At 43.8% G+C, this 26,273-nt stretch overlaps 2 protein-coding genes across 2 annotated transcripts in view; one reads left to right on the top strand and one right to left on the bottom strand.

The window, feature by feature from the left end:
- CACNA2D3 (calcium voltage-gated channel auxiliary subunit alpha2delta 3) overlaps positions 1 to 26,273 on the bottom strand; it is an 859,411-nt gene that overhangs the window by 135,262 nt on the left and 697,876 nt on the right. The gene's annotated exons all lie outside the window — the stretch shown is intronic.
- LRTM1 (leucine rich repeats and transmembrane domains 1) lies at positions 5,122 to 11,440 on the top strand. The gene is made up of 2 exons (XM_045991329.1): positions 5,122 to 5,692; positions 11,007 to 11,440. Exons 1-2 carry the CDS (start codon positions 5,122 to 5,124, stop codon positions 11,438 to 11,440), a joined length of 1,005 nt encoding a protein of 334 aa, XP_045847285.1.

The following is a 26,273-nucleotide window of genomic DNA, read 5'->3' as shown; positions in this document are numbered from 1 at the left end:
GGATTGACTATGGCTGGCTCTGCACTACAACATCAGCATTGAGCAGTTGTGACAGAAACCATATGGCCCTCGGAGTCTAAAATATTCACTATCTGGCCCTTTACACAACAATGTTTGCCAACCCCAGGGAAAGACAGAGACTCACAGGTTGGTATACATTATTGATAACTTTCTAGTTCTTAGGGCGAGGGTCAGGTTCACAGGTGTTTGCTATATTATGATGCATGAATGAATGAAGGCAACAAATGGGCTATCACTGGTCATGTTTCACCAAGGAATGATTTTGATTAAATTCTGTGCACTGGCAGATAGAGAGGAAGGAGGGAGAGAGGAAGGAAGGACTCATTTAGCCGCTATAAAGATTTAAATGGCTCTCTGTCACCTATACCTGCCTTTTCTCCATGGTATCACCAGTACTCAAAGAATGTTGGAGAAGAGGACAAAAAGTAGAAGGCTGGGTAAAGCGGATTTTTCAGGAAGGGGGCAGGATGGGTTCCGTGTGGCTGGAAGGGACATGGACACAAGGGATTCCAAAGAGCAGGCTCTGAAGGAGAGTCACCATCCAGTTTTTCAGCTTCGTTCATAAAGTTCCTCTGGTACCACCCGAGTGGCATGAGGGGCCGGGTGTCCTAGGCTTTTGCCAGGATCTTGCTCCTACTTGTTGAGCCAAGGCTGCCCTTCAATTGCTAGCAGCACAGGAGTCATGGGAGGCATTCTCATGGGTCACTGTGAACATTTATGAAGACAATCCTGGACCATGGCACGTATGGCTTGCTTTAATTTAATCCTGGTAACAATCCCAGGAAGCAAAAAAATACCACCATTCGCGTGTTAGACATGGGCTATGAGGATCCCAGGGAGTGAGCTGCTCACCCAGGGACATCAAGCTGGTGACTGGTGAAGCTGAATTCAAATCCAGGCCCATGTTACTCCAAATCCCACACTCCCCTGCTCCACTGCACTGCCTGGGGCCAGGGATGCCCTTCCCAGGCTGGGAACATTCCCAGCAGCTTCAATTAGGGAACAGTCACAGTACATCGATGCCTGATGCTCATGGCGCAGGCTTACTGTTTTATATGTGGAAAATGAGGAAAGGGCTGGAACTTTAGCATCAGGGAAACGATGAAAGGCTGAGAAGCATTTCCAAAGTCATGTGAACAGAAAGGTCAATGCGGGGGAGGGGGGCAGGTGGGAAGCGGCGGGGGGCGGGGGTGGGTAAGCAAAGAAGCGGCTGAGAAGTATTTGTGGTATTGGCGAGAAGAGCCTGCAATGTCCACTGAAGGAAACCATGACTATGAATTTCAGGGCATCAAGACCCTGTCAACACAGCTAATCCCTACGGATGCTGACTGAATGCGCCTTCGATGACCAAACAAGTGCCCTGTGCAAACCGTGTCAGCCTCCAGCAGGCCAATTTGTCCTCACATTACACACTCTGCTGGCCCTGTTGCTAGACACCCTGATTGAGAATTCACCGCGAGCGTCCCCCAGCCCAGTGAGGGCTAACACAGCATGGTTAATAAGTCAACAGGATTCAGAAACCACCACCGGATTAGGAAGGCAGGTTTTCTTTTTTTGTTTTTTTTTTTGTTTTGTTTTTGGGGGGTTTTTTTTGGTGCCCTGGACTCCAAGCAGATTAAATAATCAGAAAGGCTGAGCCATCGGGGTCATGTTTGAATGCTACAGCTGTTCACGGAGGTTTGACAAACATTCTTTCTGGGGCTCGTCGTCTGAATGGGAAAGGCCAGGATGATCCTGGGGAGGCTGACACTTTAAGAAAGAAGAGGGGACACAGTCAAAAGGTCCTCTTATGGAAAACAAGCCCAGCCAGATGGAGACAGGGGCGGGATTGCTTAAATACGTGGTCCCTGAAAGCGACAACAGTGTTCTGCATGACAGGAAAGCTTGTGCTGGAATGACAAGCTGGGCTCTGAGCTCGCCATGCCCTCAGCGTGTGGATCTGCAGATTAAGAGAGGTGGGCTACGCCTTCCATGAGAAAGCCTGTGGAGATTCAGCCATGAAAGGTGAGCCATGATTAGTCCCCTTGCACCTTAGAAAAGTTCTCAGTCCCTGAGAGGAAATGGGGGGGTGGGGTCCCCTCAACAAGGTATCTGTGGGAAACTTAACCATGAGGTTGTCTTTCTCTAAAGACCAAACATATAAAAAATGTCTCTAGTGGGGGAATTTATGTTTGTGGTCATGTTGGGTCAGAAGAAGGGTGTGGGGACGAAGGTACCCAGCCACGATGGGATACACAGTTGGCATGTCATGGACCATTTTCATAGAAAATAGAAAATACATTAACATAGAAAATACAAAAAAAATACTGTATTTTCATAGAAAATACAGAGCTTCAGGTTGGAGTTCATGTATCATCCCGTTGGTCAGGCCGGGGGAGTGGAACTACAGGAAGAATGAGCAAACTGGCCACAGCTCAGAAAGACAAAGCCTGTCATTCCTAGATGAGTGGATTCTGTGGGAAACTAGTTCTCTGGTTAAGATTTGATTTCGTGCAGCCAACTGATGCTTGAGACCCACAGCCAGGAAGGTGCACTGGCTCTGAAAGCCGTCATTTAGGTTATTTGCAAAATTATAGAAAGGAAAACAAGGACTTTGCTCTTTTGTATTTTGGGACGGGGAAGGGGACTGTGATGTTCTGCATCCCTTAAGCTAAACCAAACAGAGCGGAATCTTCAGAAGGCTTTCTAGGTATCTTCCCTGTTGCCTTCAGTGCCATTGCCCATCAGTAGAGAATTCAACGGTCCAGGGCATTGGATGGCCACCTTATCTGTTTCCCCCATTAAGACCAAAACCGCACAGACAACCTCTTCTGAGCGCTTTCTTCATGAGTAGATAGCCATCTTGAGTTTTAATTATTATTGCATGGCCTTGTGAATTCTTCTACCAATTTCACAAAATGTTCTCGACAGATATTTGCCATGTTTTGAAATTCAAGTCCCAGGAAAAAGCAGGAGGTCATGTAGCTCCTCTGGAGAATGATCCAGAAGTATCTAAAATAAAAAAATGTCAACTCAGCATCCTCTCTGAGCCCTGCCAGGAGGCTCCTGTTGACTCTGGAGACCCTCTTTGTAATTTCTGCATGGGCAAGTTGTCCTGGGCGAGGATGTCCTCTGCAGCAGCACTTGTAGTGAAGGAGAATGGCAGCAACTCAAACATCCATCAGTAAGGGGGCTAAATATTAAATCTGGCATGGTGTGTCACCATGGAACGGCCTATAGTGTTTAAAAGGAATGAATGAACTCTCTCTGGATCTAGGTGGTTAGATCAGTTTGAGTGAACAGAATAAATGGCAAAATGAGACATGCCAATGACTATATGTGTGTCAAGTTTTAAAAGTCACTGTATGAAACATTATGTACTCTGTGTGTGTGTGTAAAATTTGACGGGTGGTAAAGCACAGCCCAAAAGGATCCTGACAGACTCTGGAAGCCGACTGGGTTCGAATCAGGATTCTACTATTCACCACCTATATGACTTTGGACAAGGGGTTTAGCTTCTCTGTGCCTCAGTTCCCTCACCTTTATAATGCAGACTTGATGGAACCAGATTTACAAGGTTTTGAGGATTAAATTAATATATGTATTATATTATAACATTATATATAATTATAATAATAAATGTATTAACTGCTGTTATAATATATAATAAATAGTGATATATTATATATAATTATATATTTAATATATATTACAATATGCAATATTATATAATTATAAATAATATATAATTATATATAATATTAATTAGTTACATATATACAAATAATATAATATTATAATGCCCTTATAATGGTGCCTGGCTCAAAATCCTTGCTACATGACTATCTGCTATTGCTGTTATTATTATTTTTTTTTAATTTTATTTATTTATTTGACAGAGATCACAAGTAGGCAGAGAGGCAGGCAGAGAGAGAGAAGGGGAAGCAGGCTCCCTGCTGAGCAGAGAGCCCGATGCGGGGCTTGATCCAAGGACCCTGAGACCATGACCTGAGCTGAAGGCAGAGGCTTAACCCACTGAGCCACTCTGGTGCCCCTATTGCTGTTATTAGTCAGCATTGTTTTTTTGTTTTTTTTTTAATAGGCCTAGAGGGATAGGTCAGTAATGGTAGGGGAGAGGGGGCTTCATATTAGAAAACATGACTTGGGAGCTAATCAAAGGGATTGCAACTGTATCAGTAATGCTTCGTTTCTTTGAGTTAAAAGAAAAAAAGATGAAAAATATGACAACCTATGAATGAACGACAGAACTGTGTTATAGGAATATGGATGTTTATTACATGCTTTTCGGCACTTTTAAAATCTTTTTTTTTTTCGCCTTTTTAAAATCTCTTGAATAAAAAGTGAGATGATCACTAGTCACAGAATTATTACACCTGAGAAGATGCATATAGGAATATTTTAAACCTGCCCAATCCGTTCTCTCCTAGGCAGGGAGCCTGCTTCCCCCTCCCTCCCTCTCCCCCACTGCCTGCCTCTCTGCCTACTTGTGATCTCTCTCTGTCAAATAAATTAAAAAAAAAAAATCTTTAAACCTGCCCAATCCAAGATGACAACCATTAGCACCATGTGGCGAATTTAAATTTAAAATTAATTAAAATCAAATGCAAATAAAAATTCAGTTCTTTGGTTGCAGTGGTCACATTTCAAGAGCTCAGTCGCCACATGTAGTTAACGACTGCCATCCTGGACTGCAGATGAAATCATTTCCATCCCCACAGCAGGTTCTACTGGACAGCACTGATCTGGAGCTTACTTTTCCAGAAATGTGACTCTCCAATGGGCCTATCATTTTTCCAAACTCCTGGCCTCAAATAATTCTGCTGCACCCTACAACAGGCATGGGCCCCCTCAAGATATTTTTCATCTTTCTCTGTGTTATCGACCCCATGGGGATGTACTACCCTGGCCAGCCCGACTTTCCTAAGGATGGGAATGAACAAAACTCTCCTACAGGTTGTAGAAGGTGTTCGCCGTCCCAGAGTCAGCTTACTTGTGATTTTAAAGGGGAACACACACACGCGGACGCCGCTTTACAAACTGGCTTTGACTCTCAGTTCCTTTTTGTCAGTCGTAGGTAAACTGCTTCTGCTTTGGGGCGCGATGGCCCTGCTCCGGCTGACGGGCGGCTGCCCAGAGAAGTGCCGCTGCCACGCCTCCTCACGATCCGTAGACTGCAGCCGGCAGGGGCTGGCTGAGGTCCCTCAGGATTTGCCTCCGCAGACTCGAACGCTGCTCTTGCAAGACAACCAGATAGGCCAGCTTCCCGCGTTTGCGTTTAGGTCGGTGCCACAGCTCACGACCCTGAACTTGGGCAACAATTCCCTTTCGCATCTGGCCGCTGGGGTTTTCCATGGTCTCCAGCACTTGCAGGTCTTGAACCTGACCCAGAACTCCCTGCATTTTCTGGAAAGCAGGCTTTTCCACTCCCTCCCACAGCTGAGGGAGCTTGATTTGTCATCAAACGACATCAGGCACCTTCCCACATCCCCGGGGAAGCCTTGGCAGAACCTGACCATATTTGCAGTTCAACAAAACCAGCTTCAGCACCTTGATCGCGGGCTCCTGGAATCCATGCCCAGAGTGAGGCTTTTATTTCTCAAAGACAACCCCTGGAAATGCAACTGCCACTTGCTCAGTCTTAAACTCTGGCTGGAGAAATTTATCTATAAAGGTCAGTCATGTCCATTTGGAACCCCCCATCTGTGTGTTACCAGCCTAGGATGAACCTCATTTCTTGTCAGCATTAGAAGGGACGTTGAGGAGTGTGCGAGGGGCCTGTGTAAGCTTTTCCACACTGAGGTCATTTCAGGGGATGGCAAGAGAGGCAGTGAGTCATTAGAGGGTGTTTAAATTCATGATTTAAATTCATCTACAAATAAGATTCACGGAGACAACTTTCCACTTAGTGATTAACCACATTATTTATCTGAGAGCTGCAGGCCCTTAAGAAGGAGGGAAATTCACCCCCTGAATTTTTGTCCAAAGGGGCACAAAATTCTAATTTTCAGGTGTGATCCAGCATGGTCTCTCTCCTTGGGATTTCTCCCGCTGTGTATGCTTCTCCCAATTTGATAGCTACAAATCTTCCCTGAGATCATCCCTTCCGCTTTAGCCAATACCACTGTTACTGAAACTGGCTGTACTCTCTAAAGTTGCTTACTATTTCTTTAACCAGATGATAAAAATCAAAACAAAAGAATCTAGAGTATTAAAGATGAGGGTTCTGGAAATCACCCAGGAATCACCAAACTACAACCCAAGAGCCAAATCCAGCCCATCTCCTGTTCTTGCAAATATTTATTGGAACACATCTATGCTGACTTACCATGTGTTGTCACCAGGGCAAAGCTGAATGGTTGTGTATAGCAAGGCTTAAAACATTAACTACTTGGCTCTTTATAGAAAAGTCTTCCAACCCCTTCTAACTCAATGCTAGTCTATAATCAAGGGGAAATGGAAGCCCAGAGATGATCAGTGACTTCCTCAGGATGACAGAATAGAAGCACAGACAAGAATAGAATGAATGACTATTGAGTCTGGGCCCCACATTCTTTCCTGTACATCAAAGTGCTTCTTTCCTCTTAATTTTCAAGCATCATTCATTCATTCCTGTGCTTGAATGCCACTTATGAGCCAGGCCTTTTTCTATACAACGGGAAAAGGAGAACAAGAAAATCTCTACCAACAAGGAGGTTACACTCTGGTAGCAGAAAATGGCATTAAATAAGACAGCCAATCAATACCCAAGTTCAGATAGCACTTGGTGCTAAGGAGGCAGAGTGAGGCGAGAGACAGCAACAGGACGGGAGTTCGGTTTCAGATAGGAAGGGCAGGGCAGACTTCTCCAAGGAGATAACACGGGTGAGCAGCCCCTGAACAATGCGGAGAAATGAGTCATGAGATAATTGGGGGAAAGGACAGAAATTGCAAAGGGCCTGACAGGCGATTAAGCTTGGCTTGACTGAGGGATAGAACGAGGCACACAAAGTGGTGAGAAGAGAAGGGACAGAATGAGCGGGCAGAAAGGAGGCAACACAGGTTCACGTAGGAACGTGCAGAGCAGGCAGAGTCATTCGGGTTTTATTTTAGATGAAATGGAAATCTCTTGAAGAATTTTAGTCGAGGGAACAATATCTAATTACATTTCAAAAGGTGACTTTGGCAACTCGAGGGAGAGCAGACTATAGGCTACAGGAGAAGCAGCAAGGGGATAAGGGAAGAAACTGATTTCAGTCACCCACGGAAGACAAGATGGCAGCTCAGATCAGGGTCATGAGAAATGACCAACTTTGTGGATGTGTCTGGAATACTGAACAGATAGCAATTGTTAATGGCTTGGAATGGGAAATGAAGGAAAAAAGAAAAGAGCATATCATGGGAAACTCAATTTATTTGGTCCTGCAAGATTAACTACATAAAGAGTGATGTTAGGAGTTGAGAAGGGGTGGACTGGGAGGTGGGGTCTTGGCCCTGCATTCTTTGGCAAGTGGGCAAGTGTATGGGGGAGATGGTAAATCGAGAGTTGAATCTGGGGCAAGTCAAGTTCGGGGTGCCCCCTACTTTTCCAAGGGGTGCTGCTGAGTTGCTGGCTGTAGGTTTGAGCCTGTAAGTCAGGAAGATCTCAGACCTACCGACACGAATTAGGGAGTCATTAGAGACTGGACGGTTGCAGCAGTTACATAGAAGGGAGGGGAAGAGAGCACAGTGTGAGTTCAGATAGTCAATATATTTTTTTAAAGATTTCATTTATTTATTTGACCCACAGAGAGAGATCACAAGTAGGCAGAGAGGCAGGCAGAGAGAGGGGAGGAAGCGGGCTCCCTGCTGAGCAGAGAGCCTGATGCGGGACTCAACCCCAGGACCCTGAGATCATGACCTGAGCTGAAAGCAGAGGCTTTAACCCACGGAGCCACCCAGGCGCCCCAGATATTCAATATTGAGTTAAGAATCCCTCTCGACAAAATAATAGCAAATAGCCTATCCCTAGCCAACTAATCTTCAAGCTGACCTACAAAGGGGCTGCATAGACTGTGGCAAAAATCACTCTTGTAGGGCGTTGCCAATAAAACTTTTTCCACCTAGACGTGGAGTGGGTTTAGCTGTTGTGTTCTGACTAAATGCTAAGCATAAGTCAAACCACCGCAGAAAGAGCTTTCACAGAGGAACATTTCTTTACAAAGACCATTTCCAGGTCCAGGACACTAGAAGCAACATGAGCTAGAAGACAGGAGATCGTTCCCCTACTCTGCCACAAACTCACTGGTGACCTTCAGACAAATTCACGTCCCACTCCCCCCCCCCCCCCACACACACTGCCCGGCTCTCAACGTCACAGGCGGAAGGTGACAGGGTGAATGAAGCTAGAGAGATCCTGAGGCCCATTCTGGTTCTCAGACCCCCTGAAGAATAATATATACCGTGTAAGGCAAAAATAGGTATTGGTCAAGACCTTGTTCTTTTAAAGGATCCATACATAAATACAAATAGTAACAGTATTAGTCAAGATAGGCTGGTTGATAGGACACCCGTGTTGGTGATGGGCACAATAAAGGTCTGTTGCTCACTTGTGTTAGACCCAAGGGAAACCAAGGCTTAGGGCTGAGTCCCACACAGTCATTCAAGGACATAAGCCCCTTCCAGCTTCTGATGCTGCCCCTTTACCACATGACCTCTAAAGTCACCACTAAGTGGGTACAGATCACATGGTGGATGAAGCAAGGGGGGGGGTTGTGGTCTGAAAGTGGCATTCCTTGGTTCCATGGGCCACAGCTCCATCTCCAACCTGACTACAGAGAGTGGGGAAATTTTGCCTTCCTGTGGGCCCAACAGCCAAAACACTTGCTTTGATGAATACCCACTAAATGACCCCTTTACAAAAGCATGCATAGAGATTTTGTGATTAGTACTGCTCTCTCTCCATTCAAGAGTAAACAAATCCTCTTCATGTCAAAGCTGACTGTACTGAACACGTTTAGCTAGTCATTGTGCTGAGTACCTGACCTGCTTCACCCAGCTGAACCTCAGGTTGATCTCGTGAGATGATTTTTCATTATCACCCCCCCACTTTCCAGATGAGGAAGCAGAGGCAAAGGATGGTCAAGTATCTTGCTTAGGGTTGCATAGCTAAGTAATAGACTCAAGATTTGAATCCAGTTTCTGCCAAGATGCTGGTAAAGAGCTACCAGTGGCCAGATGGGGGATAAGGAGGGCTCGGCAAGCTGGGACTTCTTTCATTATCAGCTCCCATGGTTCTAGAAGGGAGGGGGACCCACAAGCTGGGGGGGCTGTGGTCGAAGGCTGAGAGGAGAATCCTGAGGTGAATCCACAGGTGGTCATGGATCTCTTGGTGGCCACAGCCCCTGACTTTCAGCTGTACCTCAGGCCCTAGCATGCATACTTCATCGGCACTGTGGGTCCCAAGGCCACGTCTCCCACCCTAATATTGATCAGCAGGAAGCTTGAATCTGGAGAAGATAGTGCTTAAGCCCGAAGTAATTGGGTGAACCATCCCAGTCAAGAATGAGTCAATGACAGAAATGCTGGTCCCACAGCACGCAACCTTTCTTCCCCTCGGGGGAGTCTCTGTCTTCTCTGGCCATGTTGAATATCATCACTTCTTCTCAAAGCCTCACACTCCATTTTGGTTTCTCTGGTCTTCTGCCTTACAACAAATTCCTGGCATGAAATGGTCCCTGAGGAAGGGATCCTTAGTCTCAGCATAGCCTGATGACACCTAGGGCCACCCTGTATCTCTGGCCTCCTGCATGTCAGCTCAGGAAAGGAGAGAACTCCCCAGTTACGTTTTTGCTTTTGAGTTGGGGCTTCTGCCTCAAGGAAATCACTGAAGAAACCAGAAGGGGCCCAAGTGATTCTAGCAGTAGGCGATTCCGTTCCAAGCAGTGGTGACAGAAAGGTGTGGGTTGAATATCGCCAAGCCACTAATCCCGGTGTGACCTGGACCATGACAAGGATGGCACTACAAAGTGGCCCGTCTAGCCAGAGGGCCTCAGCTTAGGAGGCTCAGACGATGGGCGGAAGGCATTCCACAAACTGAAGAGCTGTGCAAAGGAACATGATAGTAACGGATGTGACCATCTCCCGCATGGGCCCTTCTGGTATAATTTCATAATCCACCTGTGGTGTGGACAAAGGCCTCCAATCTGACTTGGCTAAAAGCAGTGCCAGGCTTCACAGTCCTCCTGGAGAAGGAGTTCGTGGCCACCAGGGGAGCTGAGCCACAGGTCATGCAGGCCGGGTTCTGCCCAGTCAAAGGGCTACACTGAGGGTCCTTGTGTTAACTTTGCTGACCTCAAGAAGTTCCAGGGGGGAGGGGGAAGGCAGAAGAAGAAGTGCAGAGAGGCAGTGAGCACAGTGGGAAAACTGGGATCAAGGGGATGGGCAGGGTTTGAGTGCTGATCTGCCCACTAGTGACCTACCTGGGTGACCCTGGACAATAATTACCCATTAGAGCGGAGCTGTGAGAACTTACCAAACAGCGCTATGTAAACTCTCAAGTCAGATACAAACACAGTGTTTTTATGGCCCCCCCAAAAATGTAGTCAGAGAAGTTAATTTGCCTGAAATAATAAATCAGTGGTCTTATGTGGCCAGAACAAAATCTGTTATTTCAGTGTTCTTTCTAGAAAACAATGACTAGGCACCCAAATCCACCCTTGAACAACAGGAGTCTACACACCTGAGGAAATCAATCACCTTATGGACAGTGGAAACTACTCCAGTAACATGTTGGAAAGCTCAGAGCTCAAATTACTGAACGTTCCAAGGCCAGGAGACATGTTAATTGTACTTAATCCCACAAACTAAACTAATATTACCATCAAAGATACATACACACTCAAAAGGCCATTGACCTCCCCACCTGGCATCACCCAAGAATGTTGGTAGACACACAGGGTCCTCGTGATCAGGGCACAACATCACAACAGAGGACATCTGCCATACTTATTTGCTTTTGTTTTTTAAAGGGGGAGTAACAGACAGTGTCATCTGTGCGTCACCAGACACCTGGAAGGGAGAGGACCTCCTGAAGATCCCTCACGAGCTGTACCAGCCCTGCCCTTTCCCTTCTGCAGACGTAGGCTCCTCCAAGGGGCAGCAGCTGGGTTCTGCCCACCAGCTTGTCCCCGCGTCTCCCGAGAGCCACAGTGCGGGGGAGCGAGACCCCTCAGAGTGTGAGCTCAAACCCAAGCCGAGGCCGGCCAGCCTGCGTCACGCGGTGGCCACCGTCATCATCACAGGGGTTGTGTGTGGGATCGTGTGTCTCATGATGTTGGTGGCAGCCATCTATGGCTGCACCTACGCGGCTCTCACAGCCCAGTACCATGGGGGATGCTTGGCTCAGACCAATGAGCCTGTGAAGACGGAAGGAAAAGGGGAGTATACCAGCTCACCAGCCTGAGCACCTCCGTCTCAGAGAGGAAGCATCATCTCCTGCCAGAGAATGGGTCTGAGTAGGGCTGATGCTAAGCTCTCATCTTGCTTTTCTCAAAAGAAAAAAAAAAAAAAAGACCTGTCCTCATAAATATTCCCCGGGAAAAAAAATTATATTGTGATTTTAAAAATACTGCATTTGAAATAGAGATGACACCTGTGCTCTGTGTCTGAGAAGTCACTGCAATTACTCTATGTGCGGGAAGGCAGGATGGGTGGGGGGGAGGGGAGATCCCCCTCTCAGGTACTCTCCCCTGCATTAAGCTGCTTTAAAAGAACAACAGGAACGCAAACATACGTGCTAGTCGGCATTCCTGGGAGCTTTATGGTCCTTTGGAAAAGTGCCCAATTTTGAGTGCCTGGGAAGAAGCTGGCAATCTTACCCAAGGGGCACTGAATGCTTCTATAATTCAAATTCATGTGAGATTGGTGATACTTTTAGATGTTGTGTATGTTATATATTTAATGGGAGAGTCTGTTGGTTGGGAATTGCAAAGCTTGCCACAAGAGTCAGATTATATTTAATTTTCTAAATCAGAAAACCATTTGGGGCTTTCTAGGCCACAGAGGAAGAGGAGGGAGGGTTCCATGTCTGGATAATGGGACTCAGGCCCAGGGTCTGGGGAAGTTTTCTGATGCAAGGGTAAATAACATATAAACAAACACAAAGAGGACGGGGAGTTGGGATCCGGGGCACATGTTCTGAAAGGCTGTATCCACCGGGCGATTGGAACCTTCCATTTATAACTCTTACAGCAGGAATGAATTTAGGTTGGGCTGAGAGCAAGATAATGGCTTGTGTGTATCTCTATGTACACACACAGGGCACGGAGTGCACAGACTTGTACAGCCACACCCACACATAAACATACTGGGAGCAATCAGTTTACCCACTAATGAAATGCAGCCGTGGGCACGCTGGAAGCCGGCGCTGTTGACCACCACCCAGACTGTCTATTCAACACTCCGGGAGAGGAAGTAGGAAGGAAGTCTGCAGAGAGTGGAAATTATCAAGAGACTTAGGATAGGTGACAGCAGGCATCCTTAACATTATTTAGGTTGAGGTTTAAAAAAAAAAAATCAGGTGTGGCTTGCTTTTCTCCACGGGCACAGTCCTGAAGAGTTGCATGCGAAGTGAATTTTTGTAAATTAAATCATCATTTTAATGCAGTAGGGGAGCTCGCTATTTAAAGGAGCCTTTCATGGAATCTTTCTGTAATGGCAATAATTGGCTCCAGATTTCTGCATTTTGTTAATGTGCATTTTCTCATGCTAGGTTTTCTTAAAATGTCATCTACCTGCTCTCTCTCATGATGCCCTATCTCATACTTAGAGTCACCTGTTAGTATTAAAATCATTTCACAGAGAGGAGTTAAGGACACGTCAAAAGCAAAGAATGGAGAATATAGGGTCAGGGGTCCCTCCAGAGGCCTTGACAGACATCGCTAATCAATCCCAGCGCTCCTCCCAGCTGAGCCCTGATGCAACACAGATGCCTTCTTAAGACAGCACTATAGGCAACCAGAACTAATCAATTGGAATCGGTTCAAAGGATAAAACACATTTGCCATTCAGGGTACTGGCTCTACATTCACTCCTTCAGGCCATGTAAAAATCAGTTTGGATCCTAAATTAGTAGTCCATTCCCTAACCTGGAATGTAAATGGGAGGTCCACACAAGCAGTATTTTCTCCCTCTCGGATAAAGCCAGAGCCTCAGCCAATAATATAAAGAGGCTGTGGGAAACACTGAGGAATTCACCACAGCCTTCCCCACGGGACACACACGGATGCGCCCCTAAACATCAGACAGGCCATCTACACCTGCCCACAAGGCCTCACAACTAGCGGTGGCACCGCACACAGCAAGCTAAAGATAGCAATTTTGCTACATGATTTGGGGGGGTGGGGGGGTTGGAATGGGTCAGTATCAACATTGGTGTTCATTTTTTTCTGAATGTTAAAATAAACTTAGATATGTTGAGGAGCAGATTGAAAAATAAGCATGTTTTCAAATCAAGCACACACCCCAGAGAATGTGGTCCTAAGAGCTGGTGCCTCCTTTCTGCTCTGTGTTGGGTGGCTCTTCTGTAAGTATGGCTGAACATCCAGTCTCAGGACAGAATGGCTGCTTTCCAGGTGGGGGCGGGGGGGAAGTCATTCTTTCCTTTGTCCTGGACTGTAAGGCCTTGGCCAAGAGAGCAACATGACAAAGGAAATTTAGAAGATCTTTTTATATGTCATCCCCAGGTCCTCATTTCACCAAATGTTTCCAGAGCTCGTGCTAGGTACCAGGCATGGTGAGAGGTGTTCCCGTGAGCCTTTGTCATGTAATCCTGGCAACCAGCGCTAAGATCCTTGACCAGGTACTACATAAGATGGAAGCTACCAAGGCCAATAACACATGTTCCATTTTGCTACTGAGACTTCAGATGGTGAGTGCACAGGGCTCTGCCAGAGGTCTGGTGATACCTCAGGTCAACCCCCTCCCTCTGCCCACAGTGGGTATAATGAGAGACCTTCCAGTACACCGCAGAAAACCCTGAGACTAGACTCCTCACTCATCAATAGCCATGTTCTGTTAGATTTCTAAGTACAGATGATAACTCAGGCAAATAGATTCCTGTTTTAGGACGAGTCATTTATGGAAAATAATTTAAAACAATGCCCATGTATATTCAGATTTCTATCTTTTGCCTACAGTCACCACAAACAGCAGTTGGCAATGAAAATAATTACGTACCCTGAAATGTCAACAGCCTCTCGGCACAGAAAAATAGAAATCAAATTGTTTAGATGAACAAATGCAGAGTTATCACTTGTTAATATGAGAAATGAAATGTTTTAACTATAAAAAACATCGCAGATGAAAGACCCAATTTGCAGGGTATTCTGTGAGAACCGCAAATTATCTTTCACAAGGACTACAGCTCATGAGGGGTAATTTGAAAACGTCTCATAGATTATTTTCAGCTGCTTATCGCTGCTGTCATATTCATAAATTCCCCTCGACAAATGCCCTTCTACCATAGAGCCTTGCTGAGGGATCACTGTGAACAAAATTCGTACAAAGTATTGATAGTTTCTGAGAAAACCATCTAAGATACTGTTTTTCTTTAAAAATCATATTTAGTGGAACAGCATGACTATAGACTGGTGATTTTTGTTTTGCCAGAGATCCCAAACTCACAATAGCCAGACCCAACAGATGTTTTAACTGTCTGAAGAGAGGCATATAAAAAGGAAGTATGAAGAACATACCCTGCCACAGAAATTGTAGAGAAAGTGTCAAATCGATACCTGCAAAGCGTTTTTTTTTCCCCAAAGATTTTATTTATTTATTTGATAGAGATCACAAGTAGGCAGAGAGGCACTCAGAGAGAGAGGAGGAAACAGGCTCCCCGCTGAGCAGAGAGCCCAATGTGGGGCTCGATCCCAGGATCCTGGGATCATGACCTGAGCCGAAGGCAGAGGCTTTAACCCACTGAGCCACCCAGGCGCCCCAAAAGCTTTTAAAACTAAGGCGAGTATCCCTGACTTGCAAGAAGAATGCTGTGCTTAAGATGTATAGAACACCAACGGACAACTGGGTGTTTAATTTTTCCTTGCAAAAATGCAAGACTGAGAAGTGATTCACATGATTTCCTCCTGGAGGTTCATAAAAATCAAATCTCATTACCTGTGTTAACCAAATTACCCCAGAAATAAGACACTATTGTCTTAGATCCTAAATTTCAAAGGAAGTGGACAAATCAATTTCTAAAATAATCTGTCTGCAGCACACATTAATATAATCATACAACTGTTAGAAACCTCTAACTTTCAATTGGAAATCAGGAAATAACCGTTTCTGGTTTGGTCAAACCCACCATTGCTAAATCCATTGCTAAATGTTATTGGACAGAAATCTACCAGCAAATGATATTCCAAACCCTACATGGCATCACTGGGATGTGGCTTATATGCATAACTTTAGGGAACTATTTTGTTTTCTATTTTGATGAAAATGCTTGCCTTTCTTTCTTTCTTTAATTTCAGTGAAGTCTCAAAACCTCATTCCATTTGGAGAAATAGCTTCATGGTCTACCACTCTCCTTTCAGATTTTTTTTTTTTTTAAGATTGTATTTATTTATTTGAGAGAGAGAGTGAGCACAAGCGGGAGAGGCAGAGGGAGAGGGAATCTCAAGCAGACTTCCCTCTGAGTGTGGAGCCTGTTGCAGGGCTCAATGCTAGGACCTGGGATCATGACCTAAGCCAAAACCAGGAGTCGGATACTTAACCAACTGCACCACCCACATGCCCCTTTCAGATTCTTAACATACTTTTGACTCCACTGATGCTGAATATTCATGTAGATGGACAGGATGTCACTGAATTACAAAGGTCCATCAAGAAGACCCAGACGATTGGGCACTGAGAAAATTCCTAGAGAGCATTTAGTTTAGGCTTGGCAAATTTGGGACAGTGTGAGAACCAGCCTCCCTACCCATGTTAGACATTGCTAATAGATTATGGCAAATTGATTTTCTGAACCCAACTGTGGCCTCAAAATCATTCCAGTTCTGTTTTCTGGGTTCCCAGTACCAATCAACTGGAGTTAACAATAAAGATTAAAACTATCTCATACTCTGATATACTTCTATGTTTATTTTACAAAGAGAAGCATGGAAATGGAACAGGGCTTTTCCAAAGTCATACAGATAATTGGGTATAGGCTTGACAAGGGCAGCTGCAGGATAATACATGGATAATACAACCCCCCTCCACCATTCTTCATGCGTTCTGTGTGAACCACAGTCTCAGGACTATGGCATTATTATATTAACTGTAAGAACACATTCAATGTTTATTAAGCACCAATTTTGTGCCAGTTTTTCCCCAAGTGTAATATTTTCATTTTTTCTAAGCCTCGTATTAACCAAATCATGTAGGTATTTTATGGCTACATTACAGAAGAAAGACAATCACTGGATTTGGGTTATGTGTTCAAGGTTGTAACACTAGTAAGTAGTGGAGTAGGAATTTGGATGCAGGTCTTTCTAAGGCCAACACCCAATAACACTTTTTGGGATGTGACAGGTTTGAAGAAGTCAGAGTTGGGATCCTTTCCTAGCACTGCCAACACCTACCTTAAAATATGGCAGAGAAAAGAAACCCAGCCACCAGCCAGTGTGTCACTGCCAGGACTCTGGTCCCACCAAGACCCGGGAAACCAGATGAAAAGCCAAGAAAAATGAAGGTTCTTATATCACCCATGACCCTGCTGAGCTGGTAAAGATGTTCTTAGAATGGGAAGAGTAGAAATTCAGCCGTACTCTCCTGCAGCTACTTGAGAAAATGATGAAACTGAGTACTGCCTAATAAGTAGTGTTGCTCATGAATACAAAGAAGAAAAAAGGTTATGAGGGTCTAGAAATTGGGAATGCTGCTCATGATATCCAAGTCTCCAAGAGGGATGCCACTATCCGAAGCAGAGATATGACCATGAGACAGATGAGTGGGATGCAAAGGAAGAAAGTCTATACCACCCAGTCTTATTCTGATATCTTTCCTCTGAGACAGGCGGCTTCATAAACCATAGGGAAACCATTTCCTCTCATGTAAAAAGTCTGCGGACATTTAACTCATACAATATCTTCCATGAAGATCTTTTTTTGTTTTGTTTTGTTTTGTTTTGTATTTTATTTATTTATTTATTTATTTATTTTCAGCGTAACAGTACTCATTGTTTTTACACCACACCCAGTGCTCCATGCAATACGTGCCCTCTCTATTACCCTCCACCTGGTTCCCCAACCTCCCACCCCCCGCCCCTTCAAAACCCTCAGGTTGTTTTTCAGAGTCCATAGTCTCTCATGGTTCATCTCCCCTTCCAATTTCCCACAACTCCCTTCTCCTCTCCATTTCCCCATGTCCTCCATGTTCTTTGTTATGCTCCACAAATAAGTGAAACCATATGATACTTGACTCTCTCTGCTTGACTTACTTCGCTCAGCATAATCTCTCCCAGTCCCGTTCATGTTGCTACAAAAGTTGGGTATTCATCCTTTATGATGGAGGCATAATACTCCATCGTGTATATGGACCACATCTTCCTTATCCATTTGTCTGTTGAAGGGCATCTTCGTTCTTTCCACAGTTTGGTGACCGTGGCCATTGCTGCTATAAACATTGGGGTACAGATGGCTCTTCTTTTCACTACATCTGTATCTTTGCGGTAAATACCCAGCAGTGTAATTGCAGGGCATAGGGAAGCTCTATTTTTAATTTCTTGAGGAATCTCCACACTGTTCTCCAGAGTGGCTGCACCAACTTGCATTCCCACCAACAGTGTAAGAGGGTTCCCCTTTCTCCACAACCTCTCCAACACACGTTGTTTCTTGTCTTGCTCATTTTGGCCATTCTAACTGGTGTAAGGTGATATCTCAATGTGGCTTTAATTTGAATCTCCCTGATGGCTAGTGATGATGAGCATTTTTTCATGTGTCTGATAGTCTTTTGTATGTCTTCATTGGAGAATTGTCTGTTCATATCTTCTGCCCATTTTTTGGTATGATTATCTGTTTTGTGTGTGTTGAGTTTGAGGAGTTCTTTATAGATCCTGGATATCAACCTTTTGTCTTACTGTCATTTGCAAATATCTTCTCCCATTCCGTGGGTTGCCTTTTTGTTTTGTTGACTGTTTCCTTTGCTGTGCAGAGCTTTTGATCTTGATGAAGTCCCAAAAGTTCATTTTCGCTTTTGTTTCCTTTGCCTTTGGAGACATATTTTGAAAGAAGTTGCTGTGGCTGATATCGAAGAGGTTACTGCCTAGGTTTTCCTCTAGGATTCTGATGGATTTCTGTCTCACGTTGAGGTCTTTTATCCATTTCGAGTTTATCTTTGTGTACAGTGTAAGAGAATGTTCAAGTTTCATTCTTCTACATATAGCTGTCCAGTTTTCCCAGCACCATTTATTGAAAAGACTGTCTTTTTTCCATTGTATATTTTTTCCTGTTTTGTCGAAGATTATTTGACCATAGAGTTGAGGTTCCATATCTGGGCTCTCCACTCTGTTCTACTGGTCTATGTGTCTGTTTTTATTCCAGTACCACGCTGTCTTGGTGATCACAGCTTTGTAGTAAAGCTTGAAATCAGGTAACGTGATGCTGCTGTTTTGTTTTTGTTTTTCAACATTTCTTTAGCAATTCGGGGTCTCTTCTGATTCCATACAAATTTTAGGATTATTTGCTCCAGCTCTTTGAAAAATACTGGTGGAATTTTGATCAGAATGCCATGAAGATCTTGCTGTATTCCTCCATGAGAGAGGAAGAATCTCAACAATAATTGAGATTATTGTATCATATAATAGGATGATACAAGGAAGGAAGGGCAGTAAGACAAGTACAGTTTAGAGACTACAGTTTTTATCTACTGTTTCTTACAAGGAATGAAATCCACAGATGACTTTGGTTCACCTGAGTAGTCAGACCACCAGGCAACGGGACATGGCATCTCTTACCTGTCCTGCAATGCCACTCTAGATGGAAGACATCTAGACACTGGATGTTTGTTTAGAGGCTGTGCATATCAACTAGCTTTCTATCTTAGCCTCCAAGGAGTATTCTGAAGTCAATGCTAAGGGACACTTAAGGGGAAGTCATTCATCTTGTTCAGTGGCAACCATCCCATATTGTAATGGTGGTGAAAATTAAGAAAGAAACCTAAATAGAACCTCCTAAAAGATATTTAAAAAAAGAGAGCGAGAGAGAGAACAAAGGCAGCACTGCCCACAAGATGCAGAAGAAGCATGAAAGATCTATTTTAAAACATACCCTAGTAAAATTTTTAAGGTTTCTGATGGATTTGGTGTCATTATACCACTCACATTCCATTGGCAACAACAAGTATCTGGCTAAGGTCAGAGTTAAGGAAGCACAGAAGCATACAGCTCCAATAGGAAGGCACAGTGATTGACATGGCAATGGGCAAGGATATTAGGTCCCTTAATAAGAAAAAAGGGGTAAATAATTGAAAACAATCATAAAATAATAATGAATAATAAAATAATAATGATGAATAATAGTAAATAATAAATGAATAAAAATAAATACATAACTAAGTAGTAAATGAATAAAATAGACCACAGCTACCATCAGAGGTACAAAGGAACATTGCAACATACTGAATCAGTGATATAGAATACCTAATAGAGAATATTAACTCCAGGAATATGGAAGAAAGAAACAGAGCTGAAAGCAATAGATGATAATAGAAATGAAGGAGCAGATGTGAAGAAATAACACATGGATAGTTAGTTTTCCTGATAAATAGATTAGAATTTATCAGAGAAGGAAAGAAAATCTGAGAAGGTATCTTTCCTGAGCTAAAGAAAAACTCCAATTATATAAATAAAGAAAAGCTTCCTATATGAGAGATTAACGAAAAAACTCTTATAAGTTAATCTAGCTTAGTGCTTGGTACACGAAAGTCTCAATCAGTGTATATTAGAAAAAAAACACATAAACAAAATAAATATATCCTGGTAAAATTTTCAAGTTTTAAAGAACAAATTAAAAATTCTGAAGTCCAGAAATCAACCAAACAAATAAAAAATGAAACTTAACAAGGAATCAAACTAAGATTGCAGTTCTCAGATACATAATGGTTCAGGGAGCATGCCACCTACACATGGCTTTTGAGAAAAATGACTCAAGATCTACTTTAATTGATCGAAGGACGAATTATTAAAATCAAGAGGAAAGGGGAGAGGGAGAAGGAGAGGAAGAAGATCTTAAAAACGTGGGAGACATGCCATTCAAGTGCCAGCGATAAGCACTAAAGTCAGTTAAAGTCAGAGTTAAGTTTGAGTGATTTAGCTAATATGGTTACAAAACAATGGTTACAAACAATGTTTTGTTTGACAAAACAAAGTCAATAATTTGACACATTTCTAAGCACCTTCTGCATGCCAGTCAGTTTTCTAAGTATCAGAGATGAAGCAGAGAATAACAAATATAAAGTATATGCTCTATGGAACATAACGTCTCACAGAAAGGTGGTGGAAAAGCAGGTGTGTGGAGCACAGAGTACTGGAGGTATGGGAGAAGAAGAGTTTCTACTTTATATGTGGTGATCAGGAAATCCCTCTCATTAAACAGTTGAGCAGGAACTTGAAGGAAAAGATGGAGCCAGTGGTGAAGATATCTAGAGGAAAACTGTCCCAGGGAGAAGGCACAGCAGGTGCAAAGGCCCTGACATAGAAGTTTAATGTGCTTCAAGAACAAAAAAGGGCAGTGTGGCTGAGTGAGTAAAGGCGGAAGTAGAAAGTGCTGAGGTTACAGGGTAATGAGGAGTCGAATGATGTAGAATCCTGTGCATCCTGAGTTGACCTGCAGAGACAGCCACATGGCAAGGAAGTAAGGCAGGCTGCTGACCAACAACTCGTGAGGACTGAATGTTGCTCTGCTTCTCAGGAGTGAATGTGGAAGCATTTCCTCTGTTTGTTGAGCCTTCAGATGAGACCACAGCCCCAAGAACATTTTCATTGAAGCCCCATGAGAGACCCTGGCACAGTACTTGGATTGTAGCCTTTGTGAGGGACCCTGAATCTGAGGACCCATCTAAACTTCACCCAGATCCCTGACTCACAGAAACTGTGAGATAATGAATATTTGCAGTTTGGATTCCATAATGTAGAAGTTATAGGTAGCATCAAAGAGAAGCACTTCACTGTGGATGAAATCTGTCTGGGGTGGGTTCTGGAGAGAATATAGGGAGGGGGTGTGTGGAGGATGATCCTACAGCACAATAGAGAAAGAAATGCATGAGACAAATAAAATAATTCAATAACAAAATAATTTTGGCTTTAAAACCTGACTATATCAGTACAAATCTGGGAGTTGGTAGGAGTAAGTTAGTGGATCAAAAGCATAAAAAAGGACCACAAACTATGGATTCGTTCCAAAATTTCTTTTCTTTCTTTCTTTTTTTCTTTTTTTTTTTTTGTTGTTGTTTGTTTGTTTGTTTAAAGACCATTGTATACTCCCATCTGCCTCAGCCTGTTCACATATAATTTGGTCTTGAAGTAGGAATGACAAGCTGGTCTCATGCAGAACTTTTCATCCAGAATAGAACCCAGGAACTCAAGGTGGGCACAGACTTTGGGAGGCCATGGGAATTCCAAGTCTTTGACCAGCACAGTCCCTTACCTACCATCAACTGGCCAAAGCATTTTTCATGAATTGGAGAATTCTCAGACTGACTGTCAGAGCATTTATGTTCCCACTGAGGACTCTGTTGATGACTGTCCCTCTCTTCCAGGGAGGGGAGTTTCATGTCAGCTCATTTATCCTCTGTGGGCACGTCACTTAGCATGAGTCACATGTATTCTAGTCTTAAACAAGATCAAGATCCCAACAAGGTCACTAGGAGATTTGCCTGGATAAAGGCAGCTAAATAAATCCCCAAATCTCTCATGAGCCATGCTGGGGAAAAAAAAAAAAATCCCATAAACTGTTTTCCACCAAAGCATGTGAGGGCATCTCCAATGCTCTACTGCGCATTATGCTGATTACACTGTTCAGAGGTTTATAAACTAGAGCAAAGATTAAGTAAATCACTATGTTGACTGACAACTAAAGCATATATTTTTAGAAGGCTTGGGATCTTTGATTGGGATTTCTGTGTAACTTCATATACAAAAACACCAGGCACAACAGATAGGCACCTTCTGATAACATGAATCTCTGTCTTCAACATTTATTTACACAGCCTCTGATTTAAATATCCACTTCATTTTGATAAGATAAAAAGATGGTGAAATAAGTGAGTCAACAAATTAGTGTTTTATGTTTTGTTTTGTTTTTTAAATAGATTATGACATATTTTCATCAAAGCAGAAGTTGGCAACCTTTTCCTATGAGGGTCCAGGTAGTAAACATTCCTGGCTTTGTAGTCTGTATGGTTTCTATCCAACTACCGATTTCTGCTATTTTAACAGGAAAGAGTACAAAGACAGTAAGGGCATAATTATATTTCAATAAAATGTTGTTTACAAAAACAGCTGGTAGATATCAGAAAAGTACTTATATCCAGAATATGTAAAGAACTCATATCTCAACAATAAAAAGACACATAATGTAATTTAAATATGGGTAAAGGATCTAAAAAGACATCCTCCAATGAACAAATCCAAGTAGCACAGGAAAAATGCTCAGCATAACTAGTTATTAGGGAAATGCAAATCACTTCACACCCACTAGGATGGCTAAAATCAAGAAGACAGATAATAGCAAGTATTGCTGAAGGTGTGGAAAAATTGGAACCCTCATACATTGCTGATGGGACTGTAAGATGGTGCAACCACTTTGGAAAACAGTTTGGTAGTTCTAGAAAATATCAAATATAGAGTTACCACATGACATCAAAATTCCACTCTTAGGTGTCTACTACCCAAGAGAAATGGAAATATATATCAACACAAAAACGTGCATATGAATGTTCATATCAACATTGTTAATAATAGCTAAAAAATGGGAACCCAAATGTCCATCAGCTGGTGAACGGATAAACAAAATGGTATATGTACAAACGATGGAATACCATTTGGCAGTAAAGAAACAAAGTATTGACATATACTACAATATGGACTGACCTTGAAAGCATTAAGCTAAGTGAAAGAAGCTAATCACACAAGGCCATGTCCTGTGTGTTTCCCTATATCTGCAATGTCCAGAACAGGCAAATCCATAAAGACAGAAAGTAAATTTGTGGTATCCTGTGGCTGGTTTAGGGAATAGGATATCAAGAATGAGAGTGTGTATGTACGGTTCTTTCTGGAATGTTGAAATTATTCTAAATTTATTTTATTTATTTATTTATTTTATTTATTTGAGAGACAGAGACAGCACAGCAGGGGTCGAAGCAGAGGGAGAGGGAGAGAGAAGCAGACTCTGCACTGACCATGGAGCCCAACGCAAGGCTCCATCTCCCAACGGTGAGATCATAACCTGAGCTGAAACCAAGCGTCGGACGCTTAACCAACTGAGCCCTCCAGGCACCCTGAAATTGTCCTAAAATTAGATTGTGGTGATGGTTGCACAACTCTGTGAATACACTAAAGTCCCATAAACTGTACACTTTACATGGGTGAATTTTATAGTGGGAAATATATCTCAATAAAACTGTAAAAACAAAACAAAACAAAATTGGCTGCAGCCCAGATGTGGTCCCATGGGCTACAGTTGGCCATCCTCTGCTCTGAGGCACAGGGACCTGAAAGTGCGTGTCTCAAAGTTTTGTGAAAAATGTCAAGATAATGTAATGGCATTTCCTGTGCATGTTTTCACAGAGAACAGCACGTGGTTGTAAGTACCGGCGAGTGAGTAGTGGTGGGTGTAGCCAGCAGTACGACAGAAGCAACCGCAATGATAATTTAGCTGCTACTCATGGTCAAGCCCTGTATCTATATTTATAAGCACATATATTTCTCTTGACAGGAATCCCCTTGACAGATAGAACCTGGGTGTAAGTTATTCCCTGTTATTGGTAAGTCCCTTCCCTTGTCGGTGATGATAAAACGAATCTCCCTCTTCAAAAAAACGAGGTTGCTTTAGAAACTCAACTGAAGCCCCCATCAACCTCATTTTATAAGAGGGGTGAAAAGGCCCTGGGCTCACTTCCAAACCCTTGGTTCACATGGGCTCTAATGCCCCAGTCACACTCTGACGTCGAAGAGAGGGGTCTCAACTTGCCGATTCAGAATGCACAAGCCGGGCTTGAGGACCTGTTATCTGAAAATTCTGCCACTGATTTTTGGGCGGAGGATACGCTGGAGCTTTTGATAAGGTTTATAAAAGGACAGCGACTCCTGGCAGTGAGTACCCTGGGGAGTCAGCACACCCGGATCTGGTTTCTCAAAACTCTGGGCTATTTTTATTCCTGGAACAGGAATCCTTACCGTGGCCCCCCTCCCTGCCTACGGTGGTATGCGGAGCAGCTGCTCTATGTGGCGACTTGAAATACAGCATAATTGGCAGCCCCGCCATTAACCCATTTCTGTGATGTTTGCTGTTGTCAGTCAGACTGGCTTAGACCTCTTTGTGCCCTTGCATTGCTGCTATTTGTCAGCTTAAAAAAAAAAAAAAACAACAAAGAGCAGAGAAACAAATGCCAAACACATAAAAAGCCTCACCTCATAGCTGACATTTAGAATGCAGACCTGCCTTGAGTGCCCCACCTCTCCCTGGGTCATCGGCCCACCTGCCTATCAGTCCTGCTTCAAGATCCTGCTAAATACCCCTGACACCTGAGATGCTCGTCTGCGTCTCACAGCACCCACGTGGAACGTGGCTACAACATGTAGGAGAGGTCTCACTGAAGATTCTTGAAGCGGTTCCTTCTGCCTGGAATGCCCTTCCCACGGATCTGAGCATGGTGGCTGCATCTCACCATCTGGAACGCTGCTCCCTCACCTGCCCCAACCTTCCCAGGCTGGAGAGGCACGGCCCCGCCACGCAGCCAAACAGACATGGGTGAAGACGAGCACGCATCTCTGCCTTTGCCACAGCCAGCATCACCTCCTCTCTTTATCCTGCTCTGTTTTCTCTTTTTTTACGATTTTTAAAATTTAATTATTCATTTGCGTGTGAGAGAGAGAGAGAGCGCATGGATGTGCAGGGGGGAGGGGCAGAGGGCGAAGCAGACTCCCCTGCTGAGCAGGAAGCCTAATGGGGGACTCGATCCCAGGACTCTGAGATCATGATAGGAGCTGAAGGCAGAAGCTTCACTGATTGAGCCATTAGGCGCCCTAACACGGTCGATTTTCTATAGCATATTTACCACTCTGGGGCCCTTCCTCTCGACCTCCTCCTTCCATTTCTCCCATTCCTGCAATACGTGTCTGTTTCTGTGTCTCCCACACAAACGGAGCTCTCCGTTGGCAGCAGCTGGGTCTCACTCAGTGTTTTCGGGGAGTGCCGTGGCATTTGGGTGGAAGGATTCTTCACTGGGCGGCTGTCACCCCAGCCTCCAGGTGAGACGCCATGCCAACAGCACCCTCCTAGTGTATCAGCCAACAACCCTCCAGACACTTGGCAATGACTTCGAGGGTGCTTCTTCCCAGCTACATCCCCAGCACTAGGTCCACAGTACGTGCTAGATCTACATGTATTAAATGATTTAATTACAGAATGAAGAAATGGAACAAGCTCTTTTTTTTTTTTTTTTTTTATAAATGAGCCGATAAGGGAAAACATTTTGAATTTGAATTTGGGTTTTTTTTTTTAAGATTTTATTTATTTATCTGACAAAGATCACAAGTAGGCAGAGAGGCAGGCAGAGGGTGGGGGGGGGGAAGCAGGCTCCCTGCTGAGCAGACAGCCCAGTACGGGGCTTGATTCCAGGACCTGAGACGAAGGCAGAGGCTTTAACCACTGAGCCACCCAGGTACCCCTTGAATTTGACTTTGAAAGTACTAAAAGTTGGAGTTTGCCTGTCATTTTCTCAATTTCTCCCTTACTGACATTTTGGGCCAGATAATTCTTCATTGTTTTCAGGGTCTGTCCTGTGTCTTATAGGATGTTTAGCAGAATCCCCGACCTCTAGCCACTAGATGCCAGTAGCATCCCTCTCTTACCCAGGTGGGACAAAAATGTTGCCGCGTGCTACCAAATGTCCCCTGGGTGGGACGGAATTGCCCTTAGTGGAGAACTACTGGTTTAATGGGTAAGTATTCATTTCTGCCAAAATGAAATACTCCTATTGCTCATATCTGACAAATTAGAAGCTTAGCAATGCAGGTTAATGAGTATACAGTAATT

The sequence above is a fragment of the Meles meles genome, chromosome 20 (assembly GCF_922984935.1).
Source record: "Meles meles chromosome 20, mMelMel3.1 paternal haplotype, whole genome shotgun sequence".
Classification (NCBI taxonomy): Eukaryota; Metazoa; Chordata; class Mammalia; order Carnivora; family Mustelidae; genus Meles; species Meles meles.
This window is presented reverse-complemented; position numbering and strand designations above follow the sequence as displayed.

Bases quoted from the DNA above. Each gene is read 5' to 3' on its own strand.
- LRTM1 (XM_045991329.1), top strand. From the start codon at position 5,122: ATGGCCCTGCTCCGGCTGACGGGCGGCTGCCCAGAGAAGTGCCGCTGC. The intron at 5,693-11,006 runs GTCAGTCATGTC...TGTTTTTTAAAG, and splicing joins GGAGAAATTTATCTATAAAG to GGGGAGTAACAGACAGTGTC.